Source organism: Hyperoodon ampullatus (assembly GCF_949752795.1).
Source record: "Hyperoodon ampullatus genome assembly, chromosome: 18".
In the NCBI taxonomy this organism is placed as follows: Eukaryota; Metazoa; Chordata; class Mammalia; order Artiodactyla; family Ziphiidae; genus Hyperoodon; species Hyperoodon ampullatus.
Window position 1 is genome coordinate 1,912,937 of NC_136931.1, and position 21,753 is coordinate 1,934,689.

At 55.5% G+C, this 21,753-nt stretch overlaps 1 protein-coding gene across 1 annotated transcript in view; it reads right to left on the bottom strand.

Moving 5' to 3' along the window:
* The window catches only part of BANP (BTG3 associated nuclear protein), a 100,435-nt gene that overhangs the window by 23,380 nt on the left and 55,302 nt on the right, over positions 1-21,753 (bottom strand). The window contains 6 exon segments of the mRNA XM_079723403.1: positions 1,558-1,596; positions 3,918-3,980; positions 5,512-5,576; positions 5,579-5,635; positions 10,361-10,528; positions 17,256-17,495. Coding sequence (XP_079579529.1) covers positions 1,558-1,596; positions 3,918-3,980; positions 5,512-5,576; positions 5,579-5,635; positions 10,361-10,528; positions 17,256-17,495 — 632 coding nt within the window.

Here is a 21,753-nt window from a genome sequence, read left to right on the forward strand (position 1 = left end):
GACCGATGGAACCCTCTGGGGACTGTTCTGTCTACACTCGGCCAACTCGACGTCCGGGTCAGGGAGAGGAACAAGCCTCACTGAGATGCTGAGGCATCTCAGCATCCGACCATGACTGTCACTCCACTGGACAGGGACTGGGTGAGAAGTGTGACTGGGACATTTTTCCAGTAACCGGAACCCGTGCTCTCAGCCCAACTGGAGCTTCACCTCTAACCCCCATGCTCTCCTCTCCGCCACCCTCAGCCCTCCACCCTGGGTTTGAGTGTCTAGCCTCACGGGGCCTACCTGGGGGTTGGGGGGCCCCTCAACCCTTAATCGGCTCCAAGAGACGCAAGCGCAGATCGCGGTACGTGAGGCCCAACGTGGGCGGCGGGGCCCACGTTGCAGTATGGAGAAGGCCACGCTCCCGCTGGCAGAGGCTGGCTCGACGCCCCTGCGCTGCTCCCCGCTGTAACCGACACTCCAGGACAGGCCTCCTCTCCCTACACGTTCCCCGAAAGCACAACGGAAAGGCAAGCAAATCCAGCTGCCCAGAAGCGACACCCCTCCCCGGGCTGCCGGGTCACCTTGGGCCACCTCACCAGCAGCAGCAGAGGCAACCAGAAGCACAACTCTGGGAAAGCAGAGGTTTTGTTTCAATGCTCAGGTGACAAAGAGTCCCCAGCTTTCCTGACCTGGAGTAAAAGCCCTAAGAAGGATGCTAAAGCAGAGGTATAACTAAGGTTAAAACTCAGTGCAGCTTTTAAAATTCTGCAATTCTTTGGCTTTTTGGCTCTTTGCCAAGGCAGCTATTTATAATTTATATATTAATACTGCTTTAGGACTTTGATTAAAACCTCATGAGTATGTTCAAGATGACACTTTCAATAAAGAAACTCCAACTTGAACATCGCACTCGTCCCAAGGCGCTCCGAGGGCTCAACGGGAAACCCTCGGGGCGTGATGTCCTTTGGTTTCGAGTCCCGCAACGCACACCCTGCATGACCGTTTGAGGCAGACACGAGGCCCTCGCCGAGGACATGGGAAGAGCACAGTGTGCCAGAAGGGAGCGTGCACTCGGCTCTGAGAATAATGTCTATGGTTATCTTGATAGTGACTGAGCTCCATGTTCATGATTCCTAAGTTACGTTTTATAAAAAAGGAAGATTCTCCAGACTCTCATAATTATTCAGGTTATAAACATCTCTTTAACAGAGACTCTTCATGAGGACGTGAAAACGTCAATCCTCGAATTCACCAGCAATTTCACTCCATCTTTGAAAGCAAATCACCCCTAGAACGCCTCAGCCGGGCACTTCACTCTGTAGACAGTTCACATCAGGTGAGCTCAATGAGGCTTTCAGGGTCTTTTTCTCAGGACCAGAAAAGAAGGCAGTGGTTGGAGTTTGACAGCAATGAACGGGAACGAAACCTGCCTTATTCTAACAGACAGCTGCTGCACAACAGCCCAGGGCCCCACTGTCCACATGCCCCATCCCCGTGTGTCTCCGTGTGTCCCCGGGGCCAACGCTCCCGCTCCTGCCACGCTGGGATCCACCGCAGGTGAGCACTTACCTGCCCATCTTGTCCCACGTGGTGTATCTGTAGATTGCCCTGCAAAATGGATGAATAAGGGTGTGCTCAAAGGCAACAGTTTCAAGATGCACGAGACAGAGGCACGAATGTCCCCAGGCCATTAGTGAAAACCAGCAAAACCATCAACATCAATTCCAACAGCAGTCCCTTGTAGCCATAAAAATCCCAAAATATCAATACTTACGCTGAGTTTACAGGGGCTATTTTTTCTTACAAAAACAAACAAAACCAACCAGTTAAAAAAACATTGTACCCATCCCCCAACCCTGACCCCCAAATGGAAATGTCTTTTTTCTAACTCTTCACTGTGAAACAATCTCAGACTCACAAGAAGAACCAAAAGTAGTACAGAGAGGTCCTGCGTCCCAGCACGCAGCTTCCCCTTTGGGACAGCTGACACATCATGGAGCATTATGGCAACCAGGAAGTCAAGGGGACGTAATGCAATTAACCAGACTACAGGCCTACTGAGATCTCACCAGCTGGAAATTCATTTTCATTTGTTTCAAAAAAATAAGAGTTGTTTTAAGTCTGGTAGGCGCTGCTAAATGTCTTTTTACAGATATCCTCATTTGGACAAAATAACTACCTAATTTTTAAGTGAACAAAGAGTAAGGTTTCATTGTGATAAGAAGACTAATTGCATATTGTAACCTATTACAAAGTAATCATTACACTATCAGCAACTTTTTCTAATTCAGTGCATTCAATTCCTAATGGAGGCAAAAAAAAAAAAAAAAAACCCACCAGATTATATAGAAGAGGGATTCAGTTAAGAAAACTTAAAAAAAAAAAAAAAAAGGGCAAAACTGATACTAAAAATTGAAATTCAAGAAGTATTCTAATGAATTCTTAGCAGAAACAATATAAAAGCGGATGTACATTGATTTCTCCTTTTCCAACCCTAACCATTTTCCTTCCTTTCAAGGGCCCCCAGCAAGGTAGGCAGCAAGGTGGGCAGCAAGGTGGGCGTGCTGGTTGATGGGCGGCCCTCTGTGGGCGTGGCCTCCCCTCACCTGTGCCTGGAGAAGGGAAGCTCCCCTGCCCCCAAGGGGGTGCCTGCGCTTAGCTTGCTGCCCACTCCCCCCCTGCCCCCTGCTGGCAACATGTTGCTCTGTGTGAGCTCACAGACACCCACCCCCCGCCCGCTGGTCCTGCAGGAGGCAGGGGGAAGCCCACTCCTTACCTGCGGTCAGGCCTCCCGGGACCTGCCCCTCCCCCCACCGTGCGCCGCTCCCCTTCACCGCCCCCCCCGCCCCCGCTAGCCTCCCCACCCCCCGGGCACCCACCCGGCCGTGCGTCCCACCTTCCCATGGACACACCTGTCCCGTCATCTGAGGACTCACAGGGATTTGTCCAGCTCGGAGCCGTCCCCTCAGAACCCGCCCGCCTCTTCCCTCTCTGACTGTGGGGCTGGGGGCTGGGACTGAGAGGTCGGGGGGCACTGACGTCACCCACTTAAGGAAAGCAGCCCGGCGCAGCCGGAACACGAGGAGCCAGCAGGCACCGCCAAACGAGTCCCAGGCTTCCCCAGGACTCTCCTAAGACCCAGGGGCCGACAGCCCCTGGCGCCGGCAGATGCCGGAGGCCAGAAGCAAGCCCGGCCCTCAGCTCCACCCACATGGCACACGCGGTGGAGGCGGGGGTATCCAGGGCGAGCACTGCTCCCAGGTGGGGACAAGGTGCAAGAAGCCATGCCCCAATCTGCGGGCTGCAGCCGTGCGCCCCGGCCCGACCCGCCGACCTGCCTTCGGAGGGTCAAGCTGACCTTCACACACCAAGCCCCCTGGGCAGGTACGCGTGCAGCCAGGAAGGCCTCCTGCCTCTGTCCTTACCGTGGAGTAACAGTAAAAGGACACCAGTGGGAAGAGGCCAGGATGGCGGGACCGCAGGCGGCTGAGGCTGAGTCAGAAAACGCTGCGCCGAAGGCTCAGAGGACCTTCACCGGCCCTCTCACCAGAGTCCCACCTCCCTCAAGTCCCGTGCTGGCCCCACGTGCCAAGAGGAGCCAAGGACACGTGAGGCCACAGTCTCAGGGGCGGCCCCCTCGTGCCGCTCCCACCCCTGGGGCTGCAGAGGGCACTTCAGCCAGGAGCAAAAGCCTCCATGCATCAAGTGTTCACAAAGAAACCCAGAGGGGGCCGCGGTGCAGCAAGGGCAGGACGGTGTGGAGGGCAGGCAGGGCCTCGGGTTTGTGCCCCAGGAAGTGGGAAGCAGGCGGTCTCCGCTGGACACCTGTGTCATCTGGGGATGCCCAGTTGTCCACCGCACTGGACAAAGGTCAGAGTGCAGAGGGCCCGTGGGAACAGGGCGGGCCCTGGGCTGGCAGCCAGACTCACCTCGCTGTCCTGCGTGATCTGCACCTGCTCCCCTTGAGGCACCTGGGCGATGTGGAGGTGGCCCTGTGGGATCCGCAGAAGAGAAGACACCAAGAAGCATCAGAGGAAACAAGAAACGCTCTCCGAAGCGTTTGTTCCTGATTCTCCACTCGCAGTTCAAGACAAGACAGCTAAGGCCTGAGTGGCCAGTATCACACAGGCATGGTGTGAGCTTACTAAACACCCTCTTGAAGTTCTACTTTAAGGACATAACACAGAATACTTTGCAGTAATTCTTAAAGGGACAATGAGGCCTAGGAAAAATCTGTTAAATCTTTAAATGTTACTAAACAGACAAATTTAAGAATGTGAAGGACATACAGGAAAAAGGAGCAACCACAATTTCCCAGAAAACTAAACTGACAAGTTTTTTTTTTTTTTTTTTTTTAATTGTACTGTCAACTCAGAGGGACCAGAAACCTCACGGACTTTCAGACAGGGTCCCTAGTGACCTGGGGGTGCTGGAGGCTACACAGCAGCATGACTAGGAGGGTGGGTGGCAGTTGTACACGTGTCTACACAGAAAACACGTCAGCCAACTCTTTTTAAATCAAAGAAACACATGACTATTTAAACAGCTGAAGTAAACAATAAACGTGGTTCCAAAGTATCAGACTCCAACTAAAATGCATTTATGCTTGTAGATACAGGCAGACAAATAATTCCTGTAAATCTTAACTTAGCTCAATGAAATTAATATCCATTATCTTATTTAAAATTCTACCTTAATCAAAATGGACCTGAAAATAAACTACTGCTGAATTTTCTATTGCTTTCATTTTACTACATCTATGTAAACCCTATATCACAGTTATCTATTCTGGAATTCTTTCAAAGAACTTCCTTACTAACGAGATTAGAGGAACTGCTTTTGTGACTGTCAGCTAGACAAAGAATTCCCTGTTTATAAGTGCTCCATCTCCCTTGGAAGAAGAAGAATTCTTTACAATCCTCCTCAGTGCTCTCGGGAAGCCCTCCCTTTCCAGACAGCGTGCTGAGTGCAGCATCAAACCAAAGCCGCCTGGGTCAGAACCAGGTCTCCAGGAGGCAGCCCTGCAACGAGGCCCACGGCGAGGAGGCTGGGCGACGAAAGCATCCCCAGGATCCCCTGGACGTTCCTGCCCCGCTCTCCCACGAAGGGTCGGGAGGAACGTCCTCCTGGGCCGGCAGCGCACAAGGGCGACTCGTCACACAATCGAAAGAAACTACACAATGACTAAGGCCACCAGCTTTCTCCGCTGGCCCCAGAATGAAGTTATTCTTCTCCTCTCAGTAAAGGGTGCCCATGCTTCTGAACTGAGAAAATATCTATGATACATCTTGACGTCTCCCAGGAGGACAGGCAGAAGCGCACAGGCAGGGGAGCTGCGAGGGGCCGGCAGAGAGGTCTATAAGATGTAGGAGGCCCACCTTAACCATTTCTACTTGGGCCCCATCCCGAGCTGCCAGCGGGATCCAGAAGTGCAGGGAAAGCTGGTCGTGGCGCCCCTCCTCCCGCTGCCCAGCCGTGCCCTCCCCTTCCACTGGCAAAGGCAAACTGGCGAGAAGTACATACTACTTGGACCTGTCCGTCCTCCCCGATCTGGTGGATCTGGACCTGCTGGGCGTTGGCCAGGGCAGGGCCTGAGGCGGGGGCTGCTGCAGCTCACTGGCGGGCGGCGGCGTGCTCATCATGGTCTCTGCGGGGGGGGGGGGAGATGCACACGAGCCTGAGCTGCCAGCCTGGGGCCGAGCCCACCTCTGCCTCCCTCTCTCCCCAACCATACTGCCCACGGAGATGAAGGGAAAGCCTTCGTTTCTGGACTTCCAATGTGCAGCGTCGTGAGCAACAGCTGTTAGACAGCGGGGCTTTCTCACCTGTAGTCAGCGTCTAAAGATCCGATGACCCACAGACACAGATGGCTCCCACCCACTATGTAAGTGAAGCTCCTCAGATGTAATGACAAAAATGGAAAACGAAAAACAGGAACAAAGTGCATACTAACCTCTGTGTCAGACCAGCGCAAGGTAGGTCCATGGATAATTAAACTAACTTGGGGGGAGGGAGGGACTTCCCCAGTGGCACAGTGCTTAAGAATCCGCCTGCCAATGCAGGGCACACAGGTTCGAGCCCTGGCCCGGGAATATCCCACATGCCGCGGAGCAACTAAGCCCTTGCACCACAACTACTGAGCCTGTGCTCTAGAGGCCAGGAGCCACAGCTACTGAGTCCATGTGGCACCACTACTGAAGCTCACGTGCCTAGAGCCTGTGCTCCACAACAAAGAGAAGCCACCGCAATGAGAAGCCCACGCACCGCAACGAAGAGTAGCCCCCGCTCGCTGCAACTAGAGAAAGCCTGCGCGCGCAGCAACGAAGACCCAACACGGCCAAAAGTAAATAAACAAACAAACAAACAAAAAATGAACTTGGGAGAAAAGCTCCATCCACTCAATTAAAGGAACACTTCCAATAAAAGTTTACTTTCCATGTTTAACCCAGAATGAGATACGTTTGTTTTCATGTGTTGTATATTACTTTTAACTATAATACTATCTCAATCAGAAGAATTTTCTTACACACTTAGAACATTAGGACTCAGAAAAAAAAAATTTTAATTTTCAATGTATATACATATTTTTGTTCTAAAGAATGGATTACTCAAAAAGACTTCTAAAGATAAAAACATATTACATTAGAATGAAATTCTGTGAGAAGTAGAATGCTGATATGAATGGAAAAAGGAAAAAGATATAAAATGTCTGATTCTTGAAGAAAAGAATTTTCATGCATTTTTTAATAGCTTAATGGTGGGTATCAAATTGACATGGTATAGATTCCACTGGCTGCCTTTTAAAAAGTTAGAGTATAACAGTATTAAGATGTTAATGCTTACAAAATTCAAGTTATTGAATTTACCATGTCATCAATAGCTCCCTCTAATTACGCGACGTGAAGACCAATTTAAATCTATGTTTTACAATCAATACTGATATCAAAGTGCAGCGCAAAAAACTGCATCTGTTACGTGTTTGTGGTCAAGAATAATCCAAGAGATACGGCAAGTGACCCCAGGCAAGGACTCACGCTGACGGAGGACCACGGCCCCCGGCAGTGACACGGAAAGGGCAGCCCCTCAAAGGCCTCGCCCCCACTGGCCGCGCTCCTCCATGTCCAGAGAGACACACAGTCGGGAGCTGGTTCTCTGCGACCCTAACGTTCTGGGCCTGCACGGATGCTCCCCAATGAGAGCTGTGGGGAAAAGCGCTGCGGGCGGAGGTTTACACAGTAAAATGCAGCCACCTTAAACTCAAGCACATATGAAAGTTCACATGGTGTGGCCAGACAGAAGGGTGAGATACAAATGTTTTTAATAAACTGATATTTTTAAAATCCCTTGAAAACCAGTGATGTTGTGGTCTGTGTTCAAATTGGCAGTACTAATTCAGCTTTAAATACACCAGCCTCGGCTCAGAATCTCACTTGTAGCATTTGTCTGCTGATACTTCAAAAGAGAACACGACAGGGCTTCCCTGGTGGCGCAGTGGTTGAGAGTCCGCCTGCCGATGCAGGGGACACGGGTTCGTGCCCCGGTCCGGGAAGATCCCACATGCCGCGGAGCGGCTGGGCCCGTGAGCCATGGCCACTGAGCCTGCGCGTCCGGAGCCTGTGCTCCGCAACAGGAGAGGCCACAACAGTGAAAGGCCCGCGTACCAAAAAAAAAAAAAAAAAAAAAGAGAACACGACAACTCCAGCTGGAATTACTACCAATTCCAAATTAACGGAATCCTGGCTAAATTACATGTTCCTGGATTATGTCTGTCACCAGAATAGCCTTAAGGACCAGATTCGCTGGGTCAGGCCACGAGTCCGCAGGAAGAACAAAGACGAAATCCCAGAGGCCCTTTAACCAACCACCCTGCGCTGTATCGAGTTTGGGCCAAGTAGGCAGTACGTTAAAGTAGAAAAGTATCCAGTCGACAGAAAGTTACAGAACAACGTACTTCCAAAAGAGTTTGATAAAAGAAGAACGTGGTCCGTGTTTCTCTCAAAACCCCCAGGGCTCCAGCGCCCGAGGAGGGGCCGCCCTCTGGCTCCCAGAGGACCCCCCGAGAGCAATCCAGACCCGTCCCAGAGCCCGGAACTCGCCCCTCGTGCTTCCCAGACACACAGCACCTGAGGCAAAGGGGGTGCGATGGTGCCGGCCTCCCTCAAGTGCTCCTTAAAAATGCGCACCTTGACCCCCCGCCCCGACGTGGTGCCGCCTGCTGCACAACCCAGGCACAGAGACCCAGGTGGGTGGAGGCAGCAAGGTGCTGGGTGGCACCACGGTGTCCGTCCTCCGAGGCCCAGAAGGCAGCTGGCCCATCAGGACGACACAGAGGGCCTCCTGCTCCTGAGAAAGCGCCCATCACTCTGGCCACGGACGGTGCTGCTGGAGCCTGCGGACCTTCCCAAGCCACCGAGGCTGGCCAGAGTCCATTCCAAGCCACACGTCCTGAGGCTCAGCGCCTGCCCGGCCATGGCACTGTAGAGCCCCTCATGGTGGCCATTCACCACCCACAAGAGGCCACGGGACCAACAGCAGCACTGAGAGTTGCTCAGACTCACAGCCCAGGGACCTCCCTGGCGGTGCAGTGATTAAGAATCCGCCTGCCAACTAAGCCCGTGCACCACAACTACTGAGCCCGTGCACCACAACTACTGAGCCCGTGCGCCACAACTACTGAAGCCGCGCGCCTAGAGCCTGTGCTCCGCAGCAAGAGAAGCCACCGCAATGAGAAGCCCGCGCACCGCAACGAAGAGTAGTCCTTGCTCGCTGCAACTAGAGAAAGCCCGCGCGCAGCAACGAAGACCCAACGCAGCCAAAAAGAAAAAGAAAACAAAACCCACAGCCTCTTAGGAGGAATCCTGATGTGTTTATGGACAGAAAAACAGAGGAACTGAAGACACACAGCTACCATTAAACTGAATTACTGTCATTCAACTGAAAGAAACACTAATAACTGGAAGAAACACAAAAACACAAGCGAGCGAGGATAAAGACAAAGCGTGACATCACCAGCCTGTGATGGAGATCAGACCTCAGGGGCAAAGGCCACCTGAGTCCCCAACCACAAGGTCCCCAACCACAGCCCAGCAGCCCAAGCACAGCTTCAGGACCCAGCACCCTCCTGCTCCAACGTGGGCCGGACGGGCTCGGGGCCTCACGCAGGTGCTGGCTGGCAACGCCGAGCCTCAGACCACCGCCCGGAGGCAGGATCTGAACTGAACACGATCCCAAGGGGCCGGCCTGCAAGTCAGCTCGTCACGTGTCCCGGGCACCTCCAGAGGTGGGGACACGGGTTCCAGAGCCCACCTCGTCTGATGGGGACAGGCACTGAGCATGGCCGCGCTGGCCAGGTGGCCCCGGGGTAAGACGGCAGATCCCCGGCCACACTGAAACCTGCATCCCTGGAGCCACAGTCCCCACGCCTACCCTCTTAGGACCACAGAGCCAGTCCAGTTCGGCAAGGAGCCACCCCCAGCGGGGTCCCAACTGCTACCTAAGTTCCCACGACAGAATCCCGGTGGTGACAGAAAGGCCGGACTCCTCACCGAGAGACTCTTCAATGCAGGCCCCGCACAGAAGCTCTGCTCGGGGCATGACTTGTCTGGCCCACGAGAGTCAGCCACCCCCAGCTTGCATGATTCACGTGGCAAGTTAAGGCCAAGTATCTGATAATCACCAAACCACTGAGGAAAACCGCTTCCTGAGGTCTGGCTCAGAAAGATTCATAACCTGCAAGGACTCCAGGTGACCTGGTTTGTCACTGCAGCGATTCCACAACGAGAGTTCCGCTCACCCTGACCACTGCTGCCCCTGAATCCCAGTCCCGACCCCGGTCAGGATTCAGGTCCTGAGAGCCACTGCCAAGGGAGCATCCGCGGGAGTTAAAAAACCATTTCTGTTACAACATTTTGAGACATCTTCGGTGACAAGCGATGCTGGTCTCCTTGTCACTCCTGGTGAACTCTCCCAGCTGTCCTTTCAATGCCTGGAAAGAAAGCCTAAGAGCTTCCCATTATCTTGAGGATGAGTATAACCGAGGCTGCGTCCTCACTGTGGCAGTAACGAGCATGACTTAGGCCGCACCCCAGCCTTCGCCTGCAGACGCCACGCAGATGGTGACAGTGACAGCGAGCCAGCGACATGCTGGCCCGCCAGGCAGAGGGAGCAGCGCTCGGGGCTGTGTCCAAGGGGGTCCTGGCCCTGCTGCTGCTGCTGCGGAGCCCAGGATGCCCTCCACCTAGACAACTGCCCGGGAGCCTCTCGGGGTCCGGCCGAGGCTCCCAGCCGCTCACAGGGCACGTGCGGGCACAGAGCCACGGTTCTCGCTCTGACCGCCCCCGGGGCCACCTGCCTGGGCCGCCCCGCGTCGTACCTGAGGCGCCGTACGAGGACGAGGACGGGGTTCTCCTGGAGAAGCTCTTGACGGCCAGGCTCTGGCCTCGCTGTTTTCGCCGCCAGGCCGTCCGACATTTGGAGTCGATGCTCTGTTTGATTCGATACCAGTCGGATTCCGTGATTCCAAATTTATAGAAGAGGTGACCTGCAAGAACACACCCGAGGGGAGGCTCTGTGAGGCGTGGGCCTTCCGCGCGGCCGGCGGTCAGGGTGCAGTGCCAACAGGAAGCGTGACGGGCGAGAGCCACCTCAGGCCTGCCTGTCGTGTGTGATGATCGCTTTTCATTTATTCAGCTTTAACCTATCTGACGTGATCCACCCCCACCAGATGGAGGCGGGCAACAAGCTGAAGGTGAGGGTTTGCACAAGCGTCCTGGATGCCCCGCGCTCCAACTGCCCACCCTGATTTCACGCACGGCCTCTCAGGTCCTGAGGCCGAGACGGAACGCCAGCTCGTTCCTCCTTGCTCGTGCCTGCCTGGCTGCCTCCTTCCCTCCTCTCAAGTCTGGGATCCAGCGTGAGCTCAGTAATCCTCCCCTCAACCAGCCCACTTCACCCCAGAGTCCTCCCACCGCCACCCCCGTCCCGGCGCCCTAACGCTTTAGAGAACTTAGATACTGATGGCATTTACTCTGCTTCCCCCACAAACACGGGGATCTTCGCACTCCTCATCCATGCCTGCGGAGAGCCCAGAATGTCCAGGCGCATGACAGACGCTTACACGTTTGTTGCCTAAATGCTGGTTACAACTCATCTGAAGACTTGCTTCCACTGCTACCTGAGTCTGAGGCCTACGGAACTTCCCTTGCCTCTCCATCTGCCTCCCTCCATCAGAATGAAACTCCCTAAGGGCGGACACAATCCACTTCCTGGGGCCCCCACCGCACGCCCAGCCCGGCCCAGCCGAGTGGGCATCACCTCCACTGGATCGCTGGCCGCAGAGGGCGGGGCAGCCCTCTGGCACCCTCGCTGTCCGCCCCTGCGTCACGGCGAGCTCTCAGGGTGGGATGTGGGCACCTGAGACCACTTACCAGCAAGGAGGAAACCGGGTGGCAGATGGAGACCCCTCCCTGCCAGCCCGCCTAGCTCTCACTGGACAACTTCACTTCTTCCTTGTGCTGAATCAACAGGGAGTAATGGTCAGGAACACGGGAACCACAAAAAATGCTTTTCAACAGGGTGACCTCCTTTCTAGCTGGTCATGAAGCTTCGCTGATTAACGGGAAAATAAATGGATGAAATTCAAAAATTTAATAATAAAAAGATTCAGCTCGGGGCTTAGCTGGTGGCGCAGTGGTTGAGAGTCCGCCTGCCAATGCAGGGGACACGGGTTTGTGCCCCTGTCCGGGAGGATCCCACATGCCGCTGAGCGGCTGGGCCCGTGAGCCATGGCCACTGGGCCTGCGCGTCCGGAGCCTGTGCTCTGCAACGGGAGAGGCCACAACAGTGAGAGGCCCGCGTACCGGAAAAAAAAAAAAAAAAAAAAAAAAGATTCAGCTGGAAAACTTGCTGTTTTGGCTACCAAGAGCACCCAGTTTGGAGCGTCTGCTGAAAGCTCATTTGATGCCCAAACCCTATACTCTGCTCTGTGGAGAGCACAGACCCCAGGAATAATCAAAACAAAGGAAGTCTTTGTTTTCTTAACTACTGTATTAAGTTTCTTTTGTCTTGGAAAGACACTTAACTTTTTTGTGAACATAGCCTAAGGCATTTTTGACTCCAAACAGAAAGACAACCAAACTGTCTGTCATCTTGATAAAAAGAAATTGGGTTAAGGCCGGGCAGGTTTACAGGATCAGAGAGAAGATCAACTGCAAGGTAGTCTCAGCCCCACTTTGTCCTCCTGCAGAAAAGGAAGCACATAAAGGAGGTGGCACCTCTTTGCTGGTTTTCAGGTCATCTCTCACCTAACTGGAGTCATCGCAATATTTACTGAGAGACGGCTCCATGCCGGGTGTGGCTCTACTAGATGCAGAGTGGGGCTCACAAAGTTCCGGCCAGTTACCCACATGAGTGACAAGAGAACACAACTACCAACTGTAGTTACCACAGAACTCAAATACTGACTGAGCCCAGCTATGAGAACAAGAACCGTATAGTCACAAGGGGACCCGACCACTAACTACAGTTCTACACTCACAGGAGGAGCCAACTACCCACTACAGCTACAGAGGAGCCCGAATACAGGCAAAGAAGTGGCGACCACACGTGTCCAACCACCTCATTAGGTACCTGCTCCAATACAGAAGGACACCCTGCAGGCCACTCTCAGATCCCCTCATGCCTTCCCATGCAAGGAAAACACCTTCCAAATGCCTCTAGGGATTAGTGAGATCATGCAAAATTCCAAAGCTTGTTAGTAATAAAAGAGCGTATACACGACACACACGTGGGCACGACACAAGCATAAGAAAGGAGCGAAAACATTAATACTTAAATTCAACTTTGTAGAAACCAATCTGCCAGTTCAAAACCTGGCTTACATCCTTCGAAGAAAAAACGTACATTCGTGGAGTTGTGCATTAGCCATTTTTAAATTCTTCTAAGACATCTGATTACATAGTTCCTTCCAACAGTGACTCAAGACTCCAGCTCGATGGCAAATGCCCCCGTGAAGGCTGCCAGGAAGCACTAAGGAAGGAGCCAGCAGCACCGATGCCTCCCCCACCGAGAGCCGTGGCGCAGGAGGGCACAGGGGGCTTGGCTCCACCCCGGGAGCCTCATGGGTGGGCTTCCTCTGACTTTGCTAAAAGCATTCTTCAACTTTTCTGCCAGCCCTGAGCAACCTCCGCTGAGTGAAAGGAGGAGGAACCTCTTACAATGAGTGATAAAAAGATTACTTTGAATTAACTGGCATTTCACACTTGTTGAAGCATTTTATCTCAAGTCATTTGAGGCTCCTAAGAAAACCTCATGAAATAAGAACGTCAGTCTCCTCCCTTCAGCTCCAAACTGAGCTATCAGTGAGGAGTGAGAACCCGCCTTAAAATTCGGGCCTCTGGCGCCCACCCAAGTGGAGAAGAAGCGGCCACAGAAAGCCCAGCAGCGCCTCCCTCTGCCTGGACGGCAGCGGGCGCCCGGCCGGGGCGCTCGGGAGCCCGGGGAGGAGGTGGCGACACCCCCCTGGCGACCTGGACACAGTCTCATCCGCAGACGAGCCACGTAGCCACCCAGCAGCCCGGGGAGACTAAGCAGCGAGCAGGCCCTGTGCCGCTCCCAAGTGCTGCCCGGGCGCCCCCCGAAGATCTGAGTGGGGTCCCATCCTTGCTGACCGCCTCCCCCTTTCCAGGACCCCCATCGCTGACACTTGTGGTTCCCAGCTCTCATGTGAGCCCCACGAGGGGCTGAGATGCACCGCAGGAAGGACAGACAAGAAAAAAGCCGTGGGGCTTGTAATCCTGTGTCCTCGGGGAGGGGTGTGGGGTGGCGTGGGGCTTATCGGTCACAGGGCACTGCTAACATAGCCTCGAGTTCCAGGGAGAGGGAAGCAGAAACCTGAGCGCTGGCAACTGACTGCTTCACGTGACGGTCTCAGCTCAGCTCCCGTGTGGGCACCGCAGAGTCCAGCATCCCGGCCACAGAGCCAGGCTGGCCCCTCTCCCCACACAGGGGAGCCCCAGGCGCTGGGCACAGCACCAGGAGTGATGCCTGCTCCTCGGTGACAAGGAGAGCCTGGTGGCCGCGGTCGGCCGCTCCAAGGTAACCGTGAGCCAGGGTGCCCGCTTGCGTCCGTTCTCACAGGCTCCGTCCCGCCACCAGCCCACGTTGACCACGACTTCCTCCCAGCTCCCAGAGACACATGCTGGGCCCAGAGGAGCCTGACCACCCAGGTTCCAAAGAACCCAGGCCCTGCGTACTGTGCTGAAGTGTCCCCCAAAATTCATGTCCGTCCCAGGACCTGGGAACGTGACCTCCCTTGGACACAGGGTCTCTGCAGACGTGACTAATTAACTGCAGATGCAGTCACACTGGAGTACAGTGCGCTCTAAGTGCAGGATGGCTGCTGCCCTCAGAAGGAGAGGGGACACACAGACACACACAGGAGCAGACGGCCGCGGGACGACGGACACGGAGACTGGAGTTTCGCTGCCACAGCCCACAAAGGCCACAAGCTGTGGGCCTCTGCCAGAGGCAAGACAGACTCATCCGCAGCCCTGCGAGGCAGCGTGGCCCTGCTGGCGCCGTGGTCTCAGCCTCGTGGCCCCAGACCCGGACAGGGCACCGTGTTGTCGGCAGAGCTCGGTACGGCAGGCCCGGGCCACTCGGGCAGCCCACGGCACGCGAGCAAAGCCCCGGCAGCAACACCATCTCTGCCCCGGGGGGACTGACCCGACGACAGTCCTCCGTGGACACGTGACTCCTCCGTCTGTGCCCAAGATGCTGGGGGGCTTGTGGGATCTCACCACGTTGGCGCCCCCCTCACAGACGTTTTCAAGGACCTGTCGACGGTGGGAAGTGCGTCCACCTCATCTCTGGTCTCATCAGATCATCCAGGCGTGTCCCACAGCCTAAGCAGACGCCTATGTGACCCACCAGTAAAAACCCTAAGAGCTAAGGCTGTAACATTCTCAATTCGAGGGGGAAAAAGGCAACTGCTACATTCTTAGGTCACATGCCTCATGAAAGCGTGGCCAATTTTTTTTAAAGTTACAATAATGATCTACTTTTGCACAGAGCACACAAACTACACGGCTGCTTATCCAAATTTCTGGGAGGCCCATCAAACCTTGGGAACCCTGAAGGAGGTGGCATCCCGTACGACTTCTCTTTTCCTCAGTAACCTTGCTCCCTCTCTAGAAGAAGTGCCTATGTGTTTCAAAATGCTGATTTTTTTTCCCTTAAAAAAGAAAGGGAGGAAAATACTTCTGACAATCAGAAAAGAGATATGTTAAGTCCAGTCTTATCCACAGCGAGGTGGGTGTGGCTGGTGGTGGCAAATGTACATTCTCTGGGTCAGGAATTCCTCTATTTTAAGGACACCTACAGGCTTCCCCTGCCTGAAAAAGAAACTGTAGGGACTTCCCTGGTGGTCCAGTGGTTAAGACTCCGCGCTTCCAATGCAGAAAGCACGGGTTCGATCACTGGCTGGGGACCTAAGACCCCACATGCTGCACGGCGAGACCAAAAAATTAGAAAAAAAAAGAAAAAGAAAAATCTGTAAGCTAAATGTACAGGGCAATTTGGGCTGCTTACACACAGCAGCTGTCCGCACGGCTCCCAGCCAGCCCCCAGACACCCCCCACCCTTCTCCCAGGCACAGGAGCCTCCGAGAGAACACAGGCAGGCCGGCCTCGCACCAAAACACTCTCCGGCCCACCGCTGGCTCCACTGTAAGCACGGCCACCCGGCTTGTAACTCAGAAGCTCGGGGCAGTAAACCTACCACCCGCTGCCTAGAGAACCGGTGACCCCTGCAACACGCAGCAGCCATGGCGGCCCCCAGGTGACCCTCAGGCCAAGCCTGACATTCCGGCTCATGTTTCCAGAACCCCTGGCATCAGCCGGCGCGCTGTGAGGGTCCCAGCTGGCACCATGCTCTAGAGCGGGGGCGCTGCCTGCCATGAAACAACATTCTTTTGCAACACGGTCACGCCGATCCCCCGCATTGTGAGAACGGCTGCTTTCAGAGCCAAGCAGGCACGACCCAGGCCTCACAAAGCCTAGAACACGGACGGCAAAGCTCTCACTCATCTGTCAGTTGGCCCGGGCTCTGCCCACCGTGCCCGGTTTTCTCCCCCACCGAGGGCTGACCTCAGCGCGTCCCACGGGTGGGTTCTCAGGAGCCACCCCACGTGATTCCCAGGCTCCGAGACACACACGGGGACTCGGAATGGCCAGGGCCATGAGCTGGGGACCAGGAGGATGAGCCCCCTGGGGTGAGGCAGGGACCGAACGCCCTGCTGAGTACCTGTCAGGAAAACCCGCAGCCAGGCCACACCCCAACTTCCACCAAGGTCAATGTACAGACACAGGAAAGACGACTCCGCCCTGTGCGTGAAGACTCCTGGAGAGATCCTCTCCCTACTTCTCACCGTCCCCACCCAAAGGCCCGGGGATCGCCGCCAGAGCTCTGTGTGAGCAGCGAGTCCCCCGGGCAGGACGGCGCCCCTTCTCTAATTTGAGACAGTGAACTCTGGGTAATTTGTTTTCCATTCTGTTTTGCTAACTTAGATTTAAATTTCACGCCAGCCGCAGCGGCTCTCCAGCACCAGGTCTGTCAGACGTGACCACCTAACCCTTCTGCTGGAAGCCTACTTGCTTCTTTCGCGTCTTTATCGTAAGCCGTGTCGAACACCTTCTGGGTCGGGCGGGCTCTCAGGTGAGATCAGGCCAGCGGGTGCTGCCGAGAAGGAAGTGGGCAAGCCGCACCCCTTCCAGATGTCACCCAGACGATGCCGTCACGACAGACTCCAGCCTGCGCCACCCTCACAGCCACGTGGGGGATCCAGATCAGTATGACAACGTCCCCGGCCACCACCAGCGAGGGCAGCCCAGAACCCCGGACCTCTGGGACAGGGACGAGGCGGGTGGCCTGCCTGTGCCCCTGGGAAGCCCGGGCGAGGCCGCTGTCAGCGGAGGGTAGGGAAGGCTCAGCTCTACCCCTCCTCCCGCCTCGAGGGCGGCCCCAGGTCAGGGGAGGCCAGGGTCTGAAAGGCCCCCACTCCCCAGTGTCTTTGCCGCAGGCCAGGCCCTGGGCAGCCCTTCCTACAGGAAACGTTCAATCCACAAAGTCCTCTCTTGGCTCCATGACCAGATCTGACCCAGAGCCCCCTCCCCCTGACAGCATGGGTCCCACCCTGCCGTGCCCACCCCCAGCGGAGCCTTCCCACAACCGGGGCGGGGGTGGCGGCAGACACGGGAGGCCGCACTCACAGCGGATGCCGTAGATGGTCAGGGGGTCGAGCTGCTTCTTGCCGTGCTTGCCCTGGCCCGACAGGTTGGAGACGGCCTGCACCTCGCGGTGGAAGAGGTAGTCCAGCAGCGTGAGCGCCATCTTCTCGGCGGTGCGGCAGTTGGTGCTGATGTGCAGCATGTCGGAGGGGATGATGGCACAGCGCACCCGCATCTCGGGGTTGTTCTCGTCCCCCAGCCACGTGCCGTTGGGGTAGTCCTCTGCAAGAGAGAGGGGTCTCGGTGAGCTCTGGAGACTCCCACGCTCTCTCTACCTCCAGCGAGGCGGCCCGGGGCGTTCCCAGGACAGGCAGGGGGCCCACAAAGAGAAAGAGGGCAGCTGGCGCTCCTCCCGCCCAGGAGGAGAGGCGGAAGACCCCGTCTGCGAGCCCACCAGCACCCCGCCAGCTCCGTCTGGGATGAGGGACGATTTGGGAGGCGCACAGTGGGCACTGGGCCTCCCGGCTACACCCTGACCAAATGGGCCAGCGCCCCCCACCCAGCCTTCCTCTCTGTCACAGCCTCCCAGGAGGTGCAGGATTGACCATGTGTGTGAAAGGGCTTGACGGCTGTCAAACAAACATCAACTTTAAAAAGGCTTATCCTTTGGCAAAAGGAAACTCCACTTATGATCACAAATCAAGAGAACTCTTGACTCTGCTTGGACGCCTGACCGCTTTCCAAACGCTCCCTTCTGATCCTAACGTGGAGGCAAGTTAAGGTGTGAGAGGCGGCCCCTGAAAGCACCAGCGCTGGGGCGGCGATAAGGGGGAGAGTTAGAACCTCTAAGAGGGACCCAGCTTCCGGCCGAGGCCGGCGGGCCTTTAAGTCGTGTCCCAGCCAGGGTCATCACTGTTTCAAGATTTCTCACGCGATTTATTTTGAAATGTCCTGATATTTACGTTCTGGCCTCTATGCGCAAAGAAGGCCCCACAGAGGGCAGCCAGCCCTGCCTGGCTTTGCCGCAGGCCTGGAACAGAGCACGAGGCCCAGAGGCCAGCCGGTCTGTGACTCGCACCCCCTGCCCTGCCACGCCACAGGCAGCCGCTCCCGGCCGGGCTCCTGAATCACACGACGTCCTCCGACACCAGGCGAGGCTCTGCAACCCCGTCAGGACGACCGTGTCACCGCTGGGCCGGGGCGGCCGCTGGAAGGGGCCGGGAAGGCTGAGCTCCTGATTTTAGCTAAGGACAGAGAACAAATCACAAATCTGACTTTTGGAACTCGGAATAAGAGATAAGTCAGAAGAATCATTTCTCAGGAACATGGATGGTTTAGAAGTGAAGAGGGAGAGCTACGAGCACAGGCTCGGATTCGTGCAGTTTTCTCGCCGGCAGCCACCTGTTACGTTCACCTGCCTACAGGAAAGCTAGTGGACACGTGATCTAAACGTGGGTGGGAAGCGACTTCTAGAGGCGCTGTCTCTCAGTCATCCCTGGAACGCCAAGAAGGCTCCAACTCCTGGGGAGTTTATTAGTTTATCTACAGACACTGGGCAACTCTATGCCTGGCTCTGGGTCTAGTGCTCAGGATCTAAACCCTCAGCGAATGTAGAACCACAGGCTTAATTACACCAAACAGAGTGGAAGGACCACCCCCCTCCACCTGCGGCCATCAAGCCACAAGCAAGTAAAGGGAGGGACAGGGAGGAGGGTGGGAGGAGCCTTGGGCTCAAGGACAGTGGGCTGCGTGCTCCACCCCAACCACCACGGGGCCAGAGAGCCTTGCACTGTTCTCAGAAACAAGTATCATGAATTCTACAAGGCCGGCCCGCGTTTAGGTAATATCTTTAAAGCAAAGTAAACGTCGGTTAGGAGCTCAGCATCATTTTCCAAGCCGCGAGTCAACGTCTCGTCAGTGACGCCGAGCGTGCGTGGAGGCGGTGGGATGGCCGTTCCGTCCAGGAGGGAGGCCGGCTCGGCTTCTCCACCACGGACTCCAACTGAGAGCCGGCTGCCCCGGGGCTGCCCGCACACACGCCCCCTCCTCGGCTCCCCAGCCCCGGAAGCATGCTCTTCGCCAGAGCCCTCGCACATGCACCACGACAGAACCAGAGGCTCTGGGGCTGGGGGCTGGGGGGTGGGGACAGAGTCCTGCCAGCCCCCAACAAGGGGGCCTCGGCTCTCTGGCCGGGGCAAGGAGGGCCCCACCTGTCCAAGCCCCAGACCTGGCCCTACTGCTCCAACAGCGATGCGCCGGAGCAAGGGCCACCCTCCCTGCAGACGCCACCCCGGACAGCCTCAGCCTCCCAGCTCCAGCGACAACCGAGAAAGGCGGGGCTACGCCACGCACACAGCGGGGGGCACACATGGGTAAAGGCAGACACTGTCAAACTGATCCAGGAGGAAGGAACGAAAAAGTGACCTCATCTATTAAACTTAATTCTTAGGAAGGCAAAACACCACGTTAAATGAGTGAAGAAGTTCACAAAGGAAAGCCAAGCCTCATTTTTATGTAAAGAATGATCATCCTCAGACTGATCGGAAACTCCCCAGTCTTCGTGGATGACCTCTGCGAGCCGTGCTGCAGACGAGAACATGGAAAGGGCCGGACGGGCTCAGTGAGGAAGCGACCGACTGGCCACCGTGAGCGGGAGGGCGCGCGTGGCCCCTGGGATGGGCTCTGCGGGCCCGCGAGGGCTGTTTCCTCGCCCAGCTCCCTGCTGACACGTGGCCACGGACGAACGCCCAGCCCCAGAGCCGGCAGACGGGCCTCCAGGAGTATTACCAGGACATTCTGGAGGAGGAAAGATGGCATTTTAAATTCCTACAGAAGTTATGACTTCAGGGAATACTGCTCCCCCCAAAAAATAAATTAGTCTAAAAATTAACTATTTTCCCTCCCTATCACTCCAGAAAATAATGGCTTAAACATCTCTGGTAACATAGGGAATTGTCCAGAAAGTTTCTTTCAAACACCTCAAAATTTTGCAAGGCATTTTATAACCTGTCTACAACCTAACTTCCTTAATGCTGTGAGTCTCAGGTGTGTGGTCATCTGACCAGCAAGAAGCCCGAGCTAGGCAGACAAGAAACACAGCCTGCAGCAAGTCTGACCAACACAGCCATTGCCGTGGGAACAGGAGACCCCTCCGGGGGCAGGGAGGACCAGGGCTGCACGGTCACTGTCCAGGCACTCCCGGGAGACGGCAGCACCTCCACACTCCCTGGCCCACGATCCTCACCCAGGTGCGTGGGCCACACCTGCTGACTCAGCCCCAAGTCACCTCTGACCCGACCCGAGGGCCCGAGGCCAGCCTGGGCCCAGCTTCCCACCAGTGACAATGAATCATGTCTTTTAAATGTAAAACAAGAAGGAGCACCAGCCCACATAAATATTTGAGAAATTCGCCTTTTGACAATTCAGAAAGGATATATTTATTTTACTAAAATAGCTTGGTCCAGTTCTGGCATCTGAAACAATAGATTCTAGTGGCTTTATTTAAAAAGTACCAGTTGGGTTATAAGAAAAATAAACTTGCTTTCTATTCCAATCATTTAAATCTTTAATTAAATTAACTGACATTTCTGAAAAACCTATTCAAAGAAAAACCTTCAGCAGTAGCTTGAACTTTCTTACTAAACAGTTCAGAATACAAATATTTCTTTTGAGGGTCTATTTTAGTTCTAGGAAAATGAAACGAACAGGAGAAGCCCCAAGATGAAAAGGATGACCAGTCTCAGGGTCGCCAGCTTGACAAAGAGAAAAAGCAGCTACCTGTGTCATGCCTCCCCCACTCCCCACCCGCTGACACGCACGCATACATACATGTGTATATACGGGATACACACGTGCGTACATGCACGCACACACACGCACAGGCACACGTCCCGAGGTAGCTGATACACACACCAGCATGTCCACTGACACCAGGGAGCCTTGGTTCCGAGCCACTCGGCTGGGCCCGGGCCTAGGTGTGGGCGTCCCTCTCTCCCAAGTATGGAGCTAATCGCGTGGGGCAAAGACAAGACAGTATCTACTCCGCGCCTCCTACGTGCCAGGACTTCACATGCCTTACTGCAACTCAGGGACTCTGAGAAAACGCGACACAAGGCGTCACCACTCCTCCAAAGCAAAGGGCAAACTGCGAGTCCTCCGACAGCAGCCTGCATGCCCTGCACACATGTCACACAGGCTGGGAGGTCACCAGCACTCCAAATGCCACCCTGGAACCAAGCCCAGCCCAGCGCCCGGGCTCTCTCCAAAGACGCCGGTGTTCCGTCCAGGGGGCCCCAGAAGCCTCTATGTCCTGTGCGGGCAGCTGTGATGGAGGGAAGGGCCCCCAGGATGGGCCACTCGGACACTTGCTGCCTCGGCTCCCAGACGCCCCTGGCGCCGGTCCCCCTCAGCGATCACTCACAACAGGCTCGGTCTCTGCAGCCACGAGAGGGGACCACCAGGGAGGCGTTTCAGTCTCCACCCAAGGGATGGTGACGACGCAGGGTCTGGGGTGAACGGGGTGTCCACACACGGCCCAGGG